At 44.1% G+C, this 15,195-nt stretch overlaps 1 protein-coding gene across 9 annotated transcripts in view; it reads left to right on the plus strand.

Annotated features, from left to right (window-relative positions):
- emsy (EMSY transcriptional repressor, BRCA2 interacting) overlaps window positions 1-15,195 on the plus strand; it is a 127,471-nt gene that overhangs the window by 34,813 nt on the left and 77,463 nt on the right. For all 9 annotated transcript variants that reach the window (XM_078402007.1, XM_078401999.1, XM_078402006.1 and 6 more), the window contains 4 exons: window positions 1,176-1,389; window positions 3,295-3,345; window positions 9,909-10,070; window positions 11,877-12,032. In XM_078402007.1, the coding sequence (XP_078258133.1) occupies window positions 1,176-1,389; window positions 3,295-3,345; window positions 9,909-10,070; window positions 11,877-12,032 (583 nt within the window). The remainder of the gene's footprint in view (window positions 1-1,175; window positions 1,390-3,294; window positions 3,346-9,908; window positions 10,071-11,876; window positions 12,033-15,195) is intronic.

The raw sequence follows: 15,195 nt of genomic DNA on the forward strand, positions 1-15,195 counted from the left end.
GGTAATGGGCAAAGACAGGAGAATGGGGTTGAGGGGAAAGCTAGATAATCCATTATTGAATGGCTGGTGACGACTTGATGGGCCAACTGGCACAATTGCTCATTTGACTGATGAATTTATGAACACCTGGAGCAAACCCGCCTATTGCTGCTGGATTTAATGGATAGAAATTGTGCTATCTCCAAGCTTACTCAATGTAGGGACTAAGTTTCCAAAGGTTATTGCCTCCTTTGGGACTAAACGTAGGGACTAGGTGTCTGAAGGTTATTAAGTAGAAACATAGAAAATAGGTGCAGGAGTAGGCCATTCGGCCCTTCGAGCCTGCACCGCCATTCAATATGATCATAGCTGATCATCCAGCTCAGTAACCTGTACCTGCCTTCTCTCCATACCCCCTGATCCCTTTAGCCACAAGGGCCACATCTAACTCCCTCTTAAATATAGCCAATTAACTGGCCTCAACTACCTTCTGTGGCAGAGAATTCCACAGACTCACCACTCTCTGTGTGAAGAAATGTTTTCTCATCTCGGTCCTAAAAGACTTCCCCCTTATCCTTAAGCTGTGACCCCTGTTTCTGGACTTCCCCAACATCGGGAACAATCTTCCCGCATCTAGCCTCTCCAACCCCTTAAGAATTTTATATGTTTCAATAAGATCCCCCCTCAGTCTTCTAAATTCCAGTGAGTATAAGCCTAGTCTATCCAGTCTTTCTTCATATGAAAGTCCTGCCATTCCAGGGATCAATCTGGTGAACCTTCTCTGTACTCCCTCTAAGGCTAGAATGCCTTTCCTCAGATTAGGAGACCAAAACTGTACACAATACTCCAGGTGTGGTCTCACCAAGGCCCTGTACAACTGCAGCAGAACCCCCCTGCTCCTATACTCAAATCCTCTTGCTATGAATGCCAACATACCATTCGCTTTCTTCACTGCCTGGTGCACCTGCACGCTTGCTTTCAATGACTGGTGCACCATGACACCCAGGTCACGTTGCATCTCCCCTTTTCCTAATTGGCCACCATTCAGGTAATACTCTGCTTTCCTGTTCTTGCCGCCAAAGTGGATAACCTCACATTTATCCACATTATATTGCATCTGCCATGCATTTGTCCACTCTCCTAATCTATCCAAGTCACTAATCTATCCAAGTAATAACGGTTGCTTCTCTGTGCAGGTTCTAATTAAGCCCAAGCCGGTGGCCTTCCAGGCCACGATGGTGAGTGAGCAGACCCGCCAACTGGTGAGTGAGACTCTACAGCAGGTATCAAGAGCGACCGAGGGGAGCAACATGGCCGCTCAAGAAAGCAGTCTGAAAGAAGAAGCACAACCTTTCGCTGAGAGTGGCAGTGGAAGTCTGGCCTCCAGTGACTCCGTACAAAGCTCACAAGGTACAAAGGCGCTGCATGTTTTTATTTGTAAATATTTGAGAAAATGGGAATTAGATCAGTTTGTGCACGTATTTAACAGAAAATGGAAGGTCAGAGTGCAGAAGAAGCAAAGCTGACGTGTGAATAACATATTTAATACCTGCCTTCTCGGCTTCTTCCACCCCTCCTGCCCCCTCCCCCCCTAAATCAGTATGAAGAAGGGTCCTGACCCAAAATGCCACCTATCCATGTTCTCTAGAGCTGTTGAGTTACTGCAGCATTTTGTGTCCTCCTAGTTTCTAGTAGCTAATCATAATCATACTTTATTAAGCCATGTATGTTTTGCAACATACGAGGAACTTCATTTGCCATACAGTCACGCCAATAAAAAGCAACAGGACACACAAAATACATTTTAACATGAACATCCACCACAGTGACTCCTCCGCATTCCTCACTATGCCACTGGTGTTTTCACTGGTGGGGGAGTCTAGGACCAGAGCCCAGAGTCTCAGAATTAAAGGGCGCTCTTTTAGAAAGTAGGTGAGGAGGAACTTCTTTAGTCAGAGAGTGGTTAATCTGTGGAACTCATTGCCACAGAGAGCTGTAGAGGCCAGGTCAGTGGATATTTTTAAGGCAGAGATAGACATATTCTTGATTAGAACAGATTATGGTGAGAAGGCCTGAAAATGGGATTAGGAGGCAGAGATCAGGCATGAATGAATGACGGAGTAGACTCAATGGACCGAATGGCCTACTTCTACTCCTATAACTTGTGAACTATTTCCCCCCACCTGCCTATATTCTGCACTCAGTATCTTCCCCTTTGTTTCCTATCTATTGTATTTGAGTTTAGCTTGATTGTTTTTATGCATAGTGTTATCTGATTGATTGGATAACCTTCAAAATAAAGCTTATCCTTGTATCTCGGTGTCCGTAATAACATGTGCCCATAATAAACCAAACCTAAACTTTTCCCAATTCATTTGTATGTTTTAAGTACTTAAATGTTTTTTTTAAAACTCTTCCTCCTGTCATTTTTTTTATTATGACAAAACCTATTTGAACATAGTCCTAATTAGAACATAGCCCTAATTAGTCAGTCCTAGTCCTAATTAGATTTCGTAAATTAGCAGAATTCCTTTAAATAGATAATGGACACCTAATTTGGTTGGGTGAGAATGCATGACAGATTGTGAATAACCTAACATCAAAAATAATCAATTTGCAAATTATTAGAAAAATGTTTAAATATTTTTAATTTTACACGCAATTTATATAAAATGCCATCCTTTAATGTTGTGCTACTTTGAGCATTGTTTGATGAATCTGTGAACTGCAGTCATGCTAATGTCATTGATTACTAATATTTATATATTGAAATCTTTTTGCATTTAGTTTTATTGTTTTGAGAAGATTCATTTTATCGTTGGTGGGCATTTTTAGGGAGAGTAGTAGGGCTGATTTTTGTTCCAGTTGAGAAACATATTGAAGTCGTACAAGGTATTAAGTAAATAGAAATGTTTCTTCATTTGCTCTGACTTGCCTCTTGGTAATTGGCGGCAGAAGAGAAAAACAAAAGTAGTCTGAATTTCATTTCAGAATGTTGCAAGATGCAGGATCGCACAAAAGCAAATCGTTGGTTTAAACTTTACTTTTATACAAGATCGTCGCGTTAATGTTAATCCAGGTTTAGTTTCAGCTCCAGTGGTTGGAGTATGCTGTTAAAAGCAGTAAACGCTGCTGTTTAATGATATCGAACAGTTTTCATTGTTGCTAAACATGGATTTTAGTGCCCTCTCCGAAGAAAGGGAGAAAGACTACCTCAAATGTGGAACTTAGTTTGTTGAGGTGGCATATTTAAATACAAAACCTTGTGGTCTGCCTTAACCCCCGCTTGTTGTTTTGTCTTGATTGTCACACTAGGCAAAAGCCGATCGTACATCGAGGTACAGAAAACCCGAAATAATTATTTGAGTAAGTGTGGATATTGTGCTGTCCATTTATTTATTTTTTAAGCTGCCCACCCTTGTAAGTCTACATGGGATGTGATGCACCACATGTATTTTGTGTTTTCTTCCTCTTTTTTAGTTTAATTCTTTTGAATATAGTGTTATTGTTCATTTCAGCTCATGCAGAATGTTTTATAATCATAAGACTCGCTGAATGCCTTATTTTTGTGTGTTTCTGTTCCATATTGCCCATTTCAACTAATTTGTTCTCTTTCAATTGACAATTTTAACATTCCAGTCATGCTGGAGATGATAATTTTTTTGCACATCTGCACCTATTGAATCTGTAGAGCTGTTCCAACAGGATGAGTTTAGACGTGAACATAAATAGCCATCTTTCAGAGTGAACGTAAATGTAGTTAAGCTAAAATGATGCAAGAGGAGTTGTATACTTAATGCGTGGAAAGGACCTGCAGATGCTGGTATATACAGAAAATAGACACACAGTGCTGGAGTAACTCAGTGGGTTAGGCAGCATCCTAACTTCAAAACCTAACTTCAGCCATCTGCCTCACCTGCTGAATTACTCCAGCACTTTGTATATTCAGTGCACTGGGATCACATCTGACTTGGGCAAACAATTGTAATCAGATTCTTTGCATGTGATGTTTGCAAATTTTGATCTGCTGGCATTTACACAACATGTATTAGTAGCATACTACATAAGTAGGGCGGCACAGCGGTAGAGCTACTGCCTTGCAGTGCCAGAGACCCGGGTTCAATCCTGACAATGGGTGCTGTCTGTACGGAGTTTGTATGTTGTCCACGTGACCTATGTGGGTTTTCCCTGGTTGTTCCGGTTTCCTCCCACACTCCAAAGGCATGCAGGTTTGTAGGTTATTTGGCTTGGTATAAATGCAAAAAAAATTGTTCCTAGTGAGTGTAGGGTAGTGTTAATGTGCGGGAATCGCTGGTCGGTGCGGTCTCGCTGGGCCGAAGGGCTTGTTTCCCTGCTGTTTCTCTAAACTAAATACTACATATTAATATTAGTAGAACTGTGCATTCATTGCATATTCTTCTTTTGGATTTAAAAGTCAGCTGTGTTCTTTTCCTATTTCGTATCCTCTGGAGTTCACAGCCTTCTCCCATTTTGTGTTTCAGACATGCGTTGTACTTTCCCATCCAGGTTTGATATTTCTAGGGGTCTTAATCCTTAATAGTTGGTCAGCTTTTTAAATGCTTCAATCTGCAGAAAACATTATCTTTTCTCATGTAACCTGATGGTTATATTATTTGTGTGTTAAGTGTAATTAAACTGCATTTTGTAGATGTAAGGGAGTAGTCTTTAGACTTCAGAGATACACCACGGAAACAGGCCTGAGGGCCCACCGAATCTACGCTGACCAGCGATCACCCTGTACACTAAGCTACACACACTTGGGACAATTTTATAACTTACCAAAGCCAATTTACCTACAAACCTGTGCGTCTTTGGAGTGTTGGAGGAAACCGGAGCACCCGGATAAAATCCACAAGGTCACAGGGAGAACGAACAAACTCCGTACAAACATCGGCCGAAGTCAGGATCGAGCTTGGGTCTCTGGCGTTGAAAGGCAGCAGCTATACTGTTGCGCCACTGTGCCGCCCTGTTATCAGTTATATACAAGCTAGTTTCATTTCTTAATTAACACTAGAGATCACATCTATATACTAAAACTCTCGTTTGTTTGTTTGTTCCTGAACTACAGCCAAAATGGTACACGATAGCGCGACGATTTTAGGCCCACCTTACTCACTGTCATCCCTTTGGTGCTAATGGAAGAAATTTCATTGAAATCGGTTATATTTTTTAAGTTATTCACATTTTAAAGTTCAAATCTATCTCCTAGGGAGGGAGGAGGGGGAAGGGACGGAAGGGGAGGAGGGAGGATAAGGGGGGCTGGAGTAGGGGGAGGGGGAGATGGAGGGAGGTGGGGGGAAGGAGAGGGTGCTGCACCAATGCAGGTGAGGTTTGGGCCCAAAGGGTTCACTTGGTCTAGTATCGATATAAACTCTAGCGATGTGGGGTTATGCAGCTGGCAGAGCAGCTGCCTCGGTGTCAGATAACCCGGGTTTAGTCCTGATCTTGGGCACTGTTTGTGCGGAGTTTGCACATTCTTCCTGTGACCAAGCGGGTTTCCTCCCACATCCCAAAGTGTGAGCGTGTAGGCTATCAGGGCCTCTGTAAATTGTCCCTAGTGTGTCGGGAATGGATGTGAAAGTGAGATAACATGGAACTACTGCAAACAGGTGGTCGGCATGGACTTGGTGGACCGAGGGACGTGTTTCCATGCTGTATCTTTCAATCAATTCAATTAGTTTGAGATCTCTAAGGCAGGCAGAGTAACACTATTTGCAGTAAAACCTATGGGTGGCCTTGAACTATGTTTCACATTTTTCTATTGGCACTAATTTGGATTTTAATGTTTTGATTTGTCCACATAAATCTAGTGCTTTATAGACCAGTGAGTTAAAGGTTTCTGTAGTACTTTGAAGAAAACCACATGTTCATCTATTGGGACTTTTTCCAACTATGGTTGGATTATTTCTTGTCTACACCTCCTTTCACCATTCCAACCCTATCATTCATCTCTCCATCTCCTTAAAATACAGTGATAGATGGTCTCAAACAGCACACTAGGGTGGCACGGTGGCGCAGCGCTAGAGTTGCTGCCTTACAGCACCAGAGACCTGGGTTCAATCCTGACTACGGGTGCTGTCTGCATGGAGTTTGTACGTTCTCCCATGACCTGCGTGGGTTTTCTCCAGGTGCTCTAGTTACCTCCCGCACTCAAGATGTGTAGATTTGTAGGTTAATTGGCTTCAGTAAAAAAAATATTTTGTAAAAAGTTAATGTGCAGTCACTGCGGACTCGAAGGGCCTCTAAACTAAAATACTAAATGTTTTGAATTTAGCAACAGGAGCTAGATTCTAACGCAAGGCTGAATGTGTTCTCTTCGTCTTGATCTTTAAATGTAACCTGTGTCTAGATGGTAGGTTGGCTAGGGCATCGGATGGAGGACATGTAGGAGTGTGTAGGGGTTGGGTGGCTGCAGTGACTGAGAGTTGGTGCAAAATTAACAACAGTAATTTATGTAGACACGAGGAACCGCAGATGCTGGTTTACACAAAAGACAGTGCTGAAGTAACACAGCAGGTCAAGCAGCATCTGTGCTAAGGTGACTTTGGTTTGGGGGGGGGGGGGGGGGGGAGATGGAAGAGAGGTGGTGGTGGTGGTGGGACAAAGCCTGGCAAGTAATCGGTGGATCCAGGCGAGGGGAGGGTTTTGTTGGTAGATGGATGGACAAAGGGCAGAGATAAGGAGGTAAGGATAGTAGAGGAGTGAGTTCAGGTCAGGGCATTGTCAAAGAGCTGGGAAGCAGCAAGAATCACAGAAGGGGGGCAGTGAGAGAAGGTCTCTCAGAACGCATTGGAGAGTGAGGAACTTGCCTAAATCTCCCAAGTCTCCTTTGAAGGAGATTTCAATTTACATTAGCTTTCTCATTGAAAATGCTTATCAAGCATTATTCTGTTCAATGTTTGTCAATGAGTTTGCATTAGTCTCTATTGAAACATGGCCAGATTTGGCAACGTCAGCGTTTTTAAGATTCGTGTGGGTTTTATGGGTTCAAGCCCTGATCATATGAGCAGAGACTATATTCATTTCATTAGTGGGAGTGCTGTGATGTTGAATATCTTCCTGTGAAATTGAGATCCAATTTATCCTTTCATTTGTACATTAAAAAAAATGTCATTACACTTTGCAATGAAGCAACCTACACCGATCAACCAAAACATGACCACTGACAGGCGAAGTGAATAACATTAATTATCTTGTTACAATGGCACCTGTCAAGGGGTGGGATATATTAGACAGCAAGTGAACAGTTAGTTCTTGAAGTTGATGTGTTGGATGCAGGAGAAATGGGCAGGAGTAAAGACCTGAGCGACTTTGACAGGGGCCAAATTGTTATGGCCAGACGACTGGGTCAGAGCATCTCTGAAACGGCAAGGCTTGTGGGGTGCTCCCGGTCAGCAGTGGTGAGTACCTACCGACAGTGGTCCGAGGAGGGACAAACCACAAACTGGCGACAGGGTGTTGGGTGCCCAAGGCTCATCGATGCGCGAGGGCAACGAAGGCTATCCCGTCTGGTCCGAACCGACTGTGGCACAAGTCATAGAAAACTTTAATGGTGGTCATGGGAGGAATGTGTCACAATACACAGTGCATCGCACCCTGCTGCGTATGGGGCTGCACACGGAGGACCAACAAACAGCATATTAGGCAGGTGGTCATAATGTTTTGGCTCATCAGGTCATAATGTTTTGGCTGATCGGTGTATATCAATCAACTAGTATCACTGCAGATAATCTAATTGTTTATCTATTTTTGGCCATTGCTTAATATGTATGGGTGTCAGTGGTTATGGGGAGAAGGCAGGAGAATGGGGTTGAGAGGGAAAGATAGATCAGCCATGATTGAATGGTGGAGTAGACTTGATGGGCTGAATGGCCTAATTCCGTTCCTATATGAACGTATGAAATGCAAATACCATTTAGTAACGTCGGATTAAATGTGCCATATTGTTGTTAAGAGAAATATTGAATATTTCATCAGGAAACAAAATTAAACCTGTTTTGGAAACTATGGAAAACAGCGGACACTGGAGCGTAGTCTTTGATTGTTCCCTAAATTATGTGTTTAATGTTGGTATGTTGACCATCTTGCAAAAGAGCCTAGTAACTACCAATAAATTAGATTTCAGAGTAATCGGAAAGCCAAGTAACCATTTGGTGATGGAAATACTTAATTTATGTATTTTAGCAGAGGAGCATTGAGTTCGGATTAAAAATCCAGTTTTGTTGAACGCTATGGTCAGAGAATAAATTGAGGGGAGGAAAAGAAGTTAGCCTTCCTGGAATTTGCTTTTACAGCATATTTATTAATGGTTCAATGATGCATTTATTGTCGAATGTGCAAACGGACAGTTAAATTATTTTCTTACATGCAGTTCAGTACAGTATTCCCATAATCAAGCTCATCCTCGATTAGCAAGAGTACAGAAATAATCTACTGAGCCCGCACACAAGAGGCGCCATGTTTTGGTGCCATTTTCAAAGCCCAGTCCACGCTTTAGTTCTTATGAGCCCGATCCAGGTAAGCCCCATGCTGCTGCAAGCCTCCAGCCATCGCCTTCCTTGGACGAGACGACCCTCTCCTCGCCTGTCCAGGATGAGGGGAGATCTTATCGAAACGTATAAGATTATTAAGGGGTTGGACACGTTAGAGGCAGGAAACATGTTCCCAATGTTGGGGGAGTCCAGAACCAGGGGCCACAGTTTAAGAATAAGGGGTAGGCCATTTAGAATTGAGATAAGGAAAAACTTTTTCAGTCAGAGAGTTGTGAATCTGTGGAATTCTCTGCCTCAGAAGGCAGTGGAGGCCAATTCTCTGAATGCATTCAAGAGAGAGCTGGATAGAGCTCTTAAGGATAGTGGAGTCAGGGGGTATGGGGAGAAGGCAGGAACGGGGTACTGATTGAGAATGATCAGCCATGATCACATTGAAAGGCGGTGCTGGCTCGAAGGGCTGAATGGCCTCCTCCTGCACCTATTGTCTATTGTCCACCATTGTGTCCTGGGGGCACCTCCTGCAGCTGACCTTGCGGGTGCAGCAGGCCAGACCCTGGTTCCTTCTCCTACCGAGCTTGGTCCTCGCCCGTCACGTCCATCACTGTCTCTGGCTCCATCCTCCCGGTTTTCGGGGGACGAGCAGGGGTCGACTCAGCGGCTTTCCTATACAGACCGCCGTCCGCCGGGTCCTTCGGTGGCCAGCACAGCAGCTCTCCCTATGGGCCATGGGTCAAGATTTTCCACAGCTCCTGGATCAATACATTAAAAGTCTAGCAACTGCCCACAATGTTACTGTAACCTTGCACATGGTTACCTTTACATGGATGGGACAGGTTTGGAAGGATGTGGGCCAAACACAGGCAGGTGGGACTAGTGTAGCTGGGACTTGTTGGCCGTGTGCACAAGTTGGACCGAAGGGCCTGTTTCCACGCTGTATCACTCTATGACTCTATTACTTCACTTTATTGATTGATGAAAATAATATTTGTTCGGAAATCCTTTTTTGAGCATCTATCCTTCTTGATCCGATATCATGAGTGTTTGGGGGCATCTTTAATCGATTAAATATCATCGTGTTGTGTCAACATCCACACACTGACACTTTCCATCCTGTATCGACAGAGGGAAACAAATAATTTGCTGCAACTGAACAGTGCTGAGTAGGAATTGTAATCTCTGCACATTTACCCCAACTGAGATCAGTTAGCTCGCCCTAGCAATCTTCTGCTCTGTGTGGGTGATTACTACACTGATTCTTAAGTGGGCCTTAAGAGTTTTCAGATTTGAAGCAAAGGAGAAAATATTTGACCTTCAGCTGCCGAGTTAAACCACATGGATTGTTACTTGTCTCGCAAAGTATAATGCTAATATATGTGAGATTCCACAGCTTTAATAAACGTTATGTTTCTTTTTCAGACTCTCAGCAAGTGGTTCATGTCATTTCGTCGAGAAGCCAAGATTGGAGCGAGCATGAAGTTGCCATGGACACCACCCCCACTATTATTTACCAGGATGTATCTGGGGAATCGCAGTCAGCAACGTCCACCATTAAAGCCCTACTAGAGCTTCAGCAAACAGGTTTGCAACTCCAAACTTGAGGAAGGACATTCTTGCTATTCAGGGAGTGCAACGTAGGTTCACGAGGTTAATTCCCGGAATGGCGGGACTGTCGTAGGTTGAAAGACTGGAGCGACTGGGCTTGTATACTCTGGAATTTAGAAGGATGAGAGGGGATCTTATTGAAACATATAAGATTATTAAGGGATTGGACACACTAGAGGCAGGAAACATGTTCCCGATGTTGGGGGAGTCCCGAACCAGGGGCCACAGTTTCAGAATAAGGGGTAGGCCATTTAGAACGGAGATGAGGAAACACTTTTTCACTCAGAGAGTTGTGAAGCTGTGGAATTCTCTGCCTCAGAAGGCAGTGGAGGTCAATTCTCTGGATGCTTTCAAGAGGGAGTTAGATAGAGCTCTTAATGATAGCGGAGTCAAGGGATATGGGGAGAAGGCAGCCATGATCAGCCATGATCACATTGAATGACGGCGCTGGCTCCAAGGGCCAAATGGCCTACTCCTGCACCTATTGTCTATTGTCTTTTATTTATTCTTTTATAAGTTCATAAGTTCAGAATTTGGCCATTTGCCCATCAAGTAATCATGGCTGATCTATCTTCCCCTCGTAACCCCATTCTCCTGCCTTCTCATAACCCCTGACACCTGTACTAATCAAGAATCTTATGTATCTCTGCCTTAAAAATATCCATTGACTTGGCTTCCACAACCTTCTGAGGCAATGAATTCCACAGATTCACCACCCTCAGACTAAAGAAATTTTTCATCATCTCCTTTCTAAAGGAACGTCCTTGAATTCTCAGTCTCTGGTCCTAGACTCTCCCATTAGTGGAAACATCCTCTCCACATCCACTCTATCCAGGCATTTTACTGTTGCTGCTAACATTCTGTAAAGCTAATGAAATTGCCATAATAATGTTATAGGAGCAAAATTAGGCCATTCAGCCCATCAAGGTGGCATGGTGGCACAGCAGTAGAACTGCTGGTTTAAAGGCAGAGAACCGGGTTTGATCCTGACCTTGGGTGCTGGCTGTATGGATTTTGTACGTTTCTTCGTGACCTGCATGAGTTATCTCTGGGTGCCACGGTTTCCTCCCACACGCGAAAAACGTACAGATATATAGGTTAATCTGGCTTTGGTAAAAATTGTATCTTGTGCATAGAATAGTGCTAGTGTACGGGAATCACAAGTCGGCATAGTATACACTGGAATTTAGAAGGATGAGAGGAGATCTTATCGAAACGTATAAGATTATTAAGGGGTTGGACACGTTGGAGGCAGGAAACATGTTCCCAATGTTGGTGGAGTCCAGAACAAGGGGCCACAGTTTAAGAATAAGGGGTAGGCCATTTAAAACTGAGATGAGGAAAACCTTTTTCAGTCAGAGAGTTGTGAATCTGTGGAATTCTCTGCCTTCTGAGGCCAATTCTCTGAATGCATTCAAGAGAGCTAGATAGAGCTCTTAAGGATAGCGGAGTCAGGGGGTATGGGGAGAAAGCAGGAACGGGGTACTGATTGAGAATGATCAGCCATGATCACATTGAATGGTAGTGCTGGCTCGAAGGGCCGAATGGCCTCCTCCTGCACCTATTGTCTATTGGCATGGACTCGGTGGGCCGAAGGGCCTGTTTCCGTGCTATGCACACTCGGGGTCTCAGGGGGAACGTGCAAACTACATACAGACAACACCCGTAGTCAGGATCACATCCGGGCCTGTGACACTGAGGCAGCATCTCTACCACTGCACCACCGCCCCATGCCGCCTGTTTCACACATGTCTCTAAACTTGTGTTTTTATTTGGTTGTAGGAAAAGAAAAGCTGGAGTCTAAACCTCGTCAGCCAACTATTGACCTCAGTCAAATGGCAGTTCCAATCCAGATGACACAGGAAAAGAGACAGACTCCAGAAAGCCCGGCCATTACTGCTCTCGATTCGGAGCTGGCTTCTGAGTACTTCAGCACTGGCAAGTGTTTATCTGAACTTGCGTTTTTGAAAAAAAAAACTTGTTCTGGAATTTAAACTAAGAGAGTTCAAGAGATAATTATTTATTTGTCTAGCTTTTATAGACGAACCCACAGACCAAACAGAAGTATTCTCTTGCAGTCCCTCTTTGACACCAGACGTTCACAGCCTTGGAGGCATAGAAACTTTTTTAAGTTGATCGAGTGCCAGGTTGTAACGGAGTGCAGCAGTGATAACAGCAGGGATTCATCCTTTATTGCTAATCCAGTGTTAACCCATTGATGCTATCCTTTGTAAAACGCAAAAGTGCTGGAGTAACTCAGCGGGTCAGGCAGAGAAAAGATAGGCGACGTTTCGGGCGGAGACCCATCTTCAGACTCTGCCACCATGTCCACGCCTTCGCTCTTCAACTGAGTGGGGTGGCAAGGTGGTGCAGCAGTCGAGTCACTGCCTTACAGCACCAGAGATCCAGTTTCGATCCTGACTATGTGTGCTGTCTGTGTGGAGTTTTTTTACATTCTCTCTGGTGAGTTATTTTCCCTGGGAGCACCGGTTGCCTCCCACACTCCAAAGATGTACAGTTAATTGGCTTTGGTAAAGTTTGTAAATTGTTCCTAGTCTGCAGGTAGTGCTAGTGTATGGGGATTGCTAGTCAGCACAGATCCGGTGGGCCGAAGGGCCTGTTTTTGCGTTATATCTCTAAACTAAACTGCTTTCCATTGCTTCGTTTTGGGAGAGCTTGTCCAATCAAGTTTAATTCCTTCAGTTCAGGAATACCACCAAGAGCCACAAGGGATTTCCTTTGCTAATTATCCACCAAGAAGTGTATGAAGGAACTGCAGATGCTGGTTTACACCAAAGATAGACACAAAATGCTGGAGTAACTCAACGGGTCAGGCAGACTGAGCTAAAGAAGGGTTGCGACCCAAAATGCCACCTATTTATTTTCTCCAGAGATGCTGCCTGACCTGCATACTCCAACATTTTGTTGCCGGCCTTGTTTTGTTCTGGCCTTCTCCATCTTTCATTCTGAAGAAGGGTTTCGGCTCGAAACATCGCCTATTCCTTTTCTCTAGAGATGCTGCCTGACCCGCTGAGTTACTTAGGCATTTTGTGTCTGTAATCAAATGGAGAGTCTGAAGAAGGGACCCGTCCAAAACGCACCTTTCAACATCATCCAGAGATGCTGCTTGACCCGCTGAATTACTCCTGCACTTTGTGTTTTAATCAAAAGATATTTTGTGAGATGAGGATTTTTAATGTGGATATTTTCAAACGTAGTTTGGTCCCCCTCAGTAATTGGTATGACTCAGTAATTGGTCAGTAATTGGTATGACTAGAACTATCTCATTTGTTTATTTCATTTTGGGGAAATGCCAGATATCAGCATTAAACATCTATCAAGCTCAGCTGTTGAAGAAGAGATCAGAAAAGTTTGTCTGGGGCACTTGGGGGCCAGAAAACAAAATTGCTCCTATAGTAAGTGTAGAAAATTCTAATGGGTCTGGATCATTAGTGTGATTGCTTTGTATATTGAGCATCGACTGGAATTTTAAGCGGGTATGAAGAGGATAATTGGCACACATTCTGTGCACTATTCTCCACACGGTGAACTCTCGCTTGTCATTGTCAGATGGTTGTGATTTTTGATTGCATATTCCCTTGGCACAGCCTGCCTTCTTTAACCCAATAAACAGACTATCTACACAAATATATAAATCGGAGAGCTATGTAAACACCCTAAGGATTACTTCCATTCGTTTCATAACTGGGTTCCAAGACCAGCGAGAGCTCGCTCGTTGAAACATTTTGGACGCGTGCTTTTCCCCTTGTTCTGATTTATTCACCAAATAAACCAAAGGAACAGTTAATTGCAAATGAATGAAAAAGAAATGCAATTATTTGGGTAGGCGCGAGGATCCGCAGATACTGGCTTACAAAAAATGACACACAGTGCTTGAGTAACTCAGCGAGTCAGGCAGCATCCCCTGAGAACATAGAGAGGTGACGTTTCGGGTCGGGACCCCCCTTCTGTCTGACGAAGGGTCCTGACCTGAAACGTTCCCTATCCATGTTCTCCAGAGGTGCTGCCGGACCCGCTGAGTTACTCCAACATTTGTATCTTTAAAAAAAAATATTTTGATATTGCCCATCTGCTTTTTAGGCAGTCCCTCAAAGATCAAAGATGGGTTTTTTTAAAATCCATTTTTCTTCTTTGGATTCTGAGGAGGTTTATGAAAGGAATGCAGACCCTGCAGACTGCCCGAGCAGAGAATAGAGATTTTTCTTGAACAACAGGAGAGGCGGCCCTTTTGTAAATTTTATGTCATCACTCTGCAAAAGATGTATATGGGAAGGTAGACACAAAATGCTGGAGTAACTCAGCAGGTCAGGCAGCATCTCGGGAGAGAAGGAATGGGTGACGTTTCGGGTCGAGACCCTTCTTCAGACCCACAGAGGGGGAGCAGTGAGAGAGCATGTTGCTAAACTCTCGTCGAAGAGAGGAGGAGAACTTCTTCATAGTAGACATACCTTGAGGAGAATTTGCAGTGGAGCGGCAAGATGTGTAGGAAAATAACTGCAGATGCTGGGACACAAACTCAGCAGGTCAGGCAGCATCTGAGGAGAGACACAAAATGCTGGAGTTACTCAGCGGGTCAGGCAGCATCTGAGGAGAGACACAAAATGCTGGAGTAACTCAGCGGGTCAGGTAGCATCTCAGGAGAACACAAAATGCTGGAGTAACTCAGCAGGTCAGGCAGCATCTGAGGAGAGACACAAAATGCTGGAGTTACTCAGCGGGTCAGGCAGCATCTCAGGAGAACACAAAATGCTGGAGTAACTCAGCAGGTCAGGCAGCATCTCAGAAGATATATGTGAGAAGGCGGGTTCAACTACTGCATATGTTGTCACAAATGCTGAAATAACTCAGTGGGTCAGGTCGCATCGCTAGTGAAGACGGATAGATGACGTTTTGGGTCGGGATCCTTCTTCAGATTGATTGTACCAGGGAGAGCAGGGAAATTTTCCCCCCGACCCCTCCCCTCCACAGTCAGTCTGAAGAAGACCCGCTGAGTTACTCCAGCATTTTGTGCCTACCACCAAGAGGTTTGGTGAGCGAATTAGACAATAGACAATAGACAATAGGTGCAGGAGTAGGCCAT

The sequence above is a fragment of the Rhinoraja longicauda genome, chromosome 7 (assembly GCF_053455715.1).
Source record: "Rhinoraja longicauda isolate Sanriku21f chromosome 7, sRhiLon1.1, whole genome shotgun sequence".
Classification (NCBI taxonomy): domain Eukaryota; kingdom Metazoa; phylum Chordata; class Chondrichthyes; order Rajiformes; family Arhynchobatidae; genus Rhinoraja; species Rhinoraja longicauda.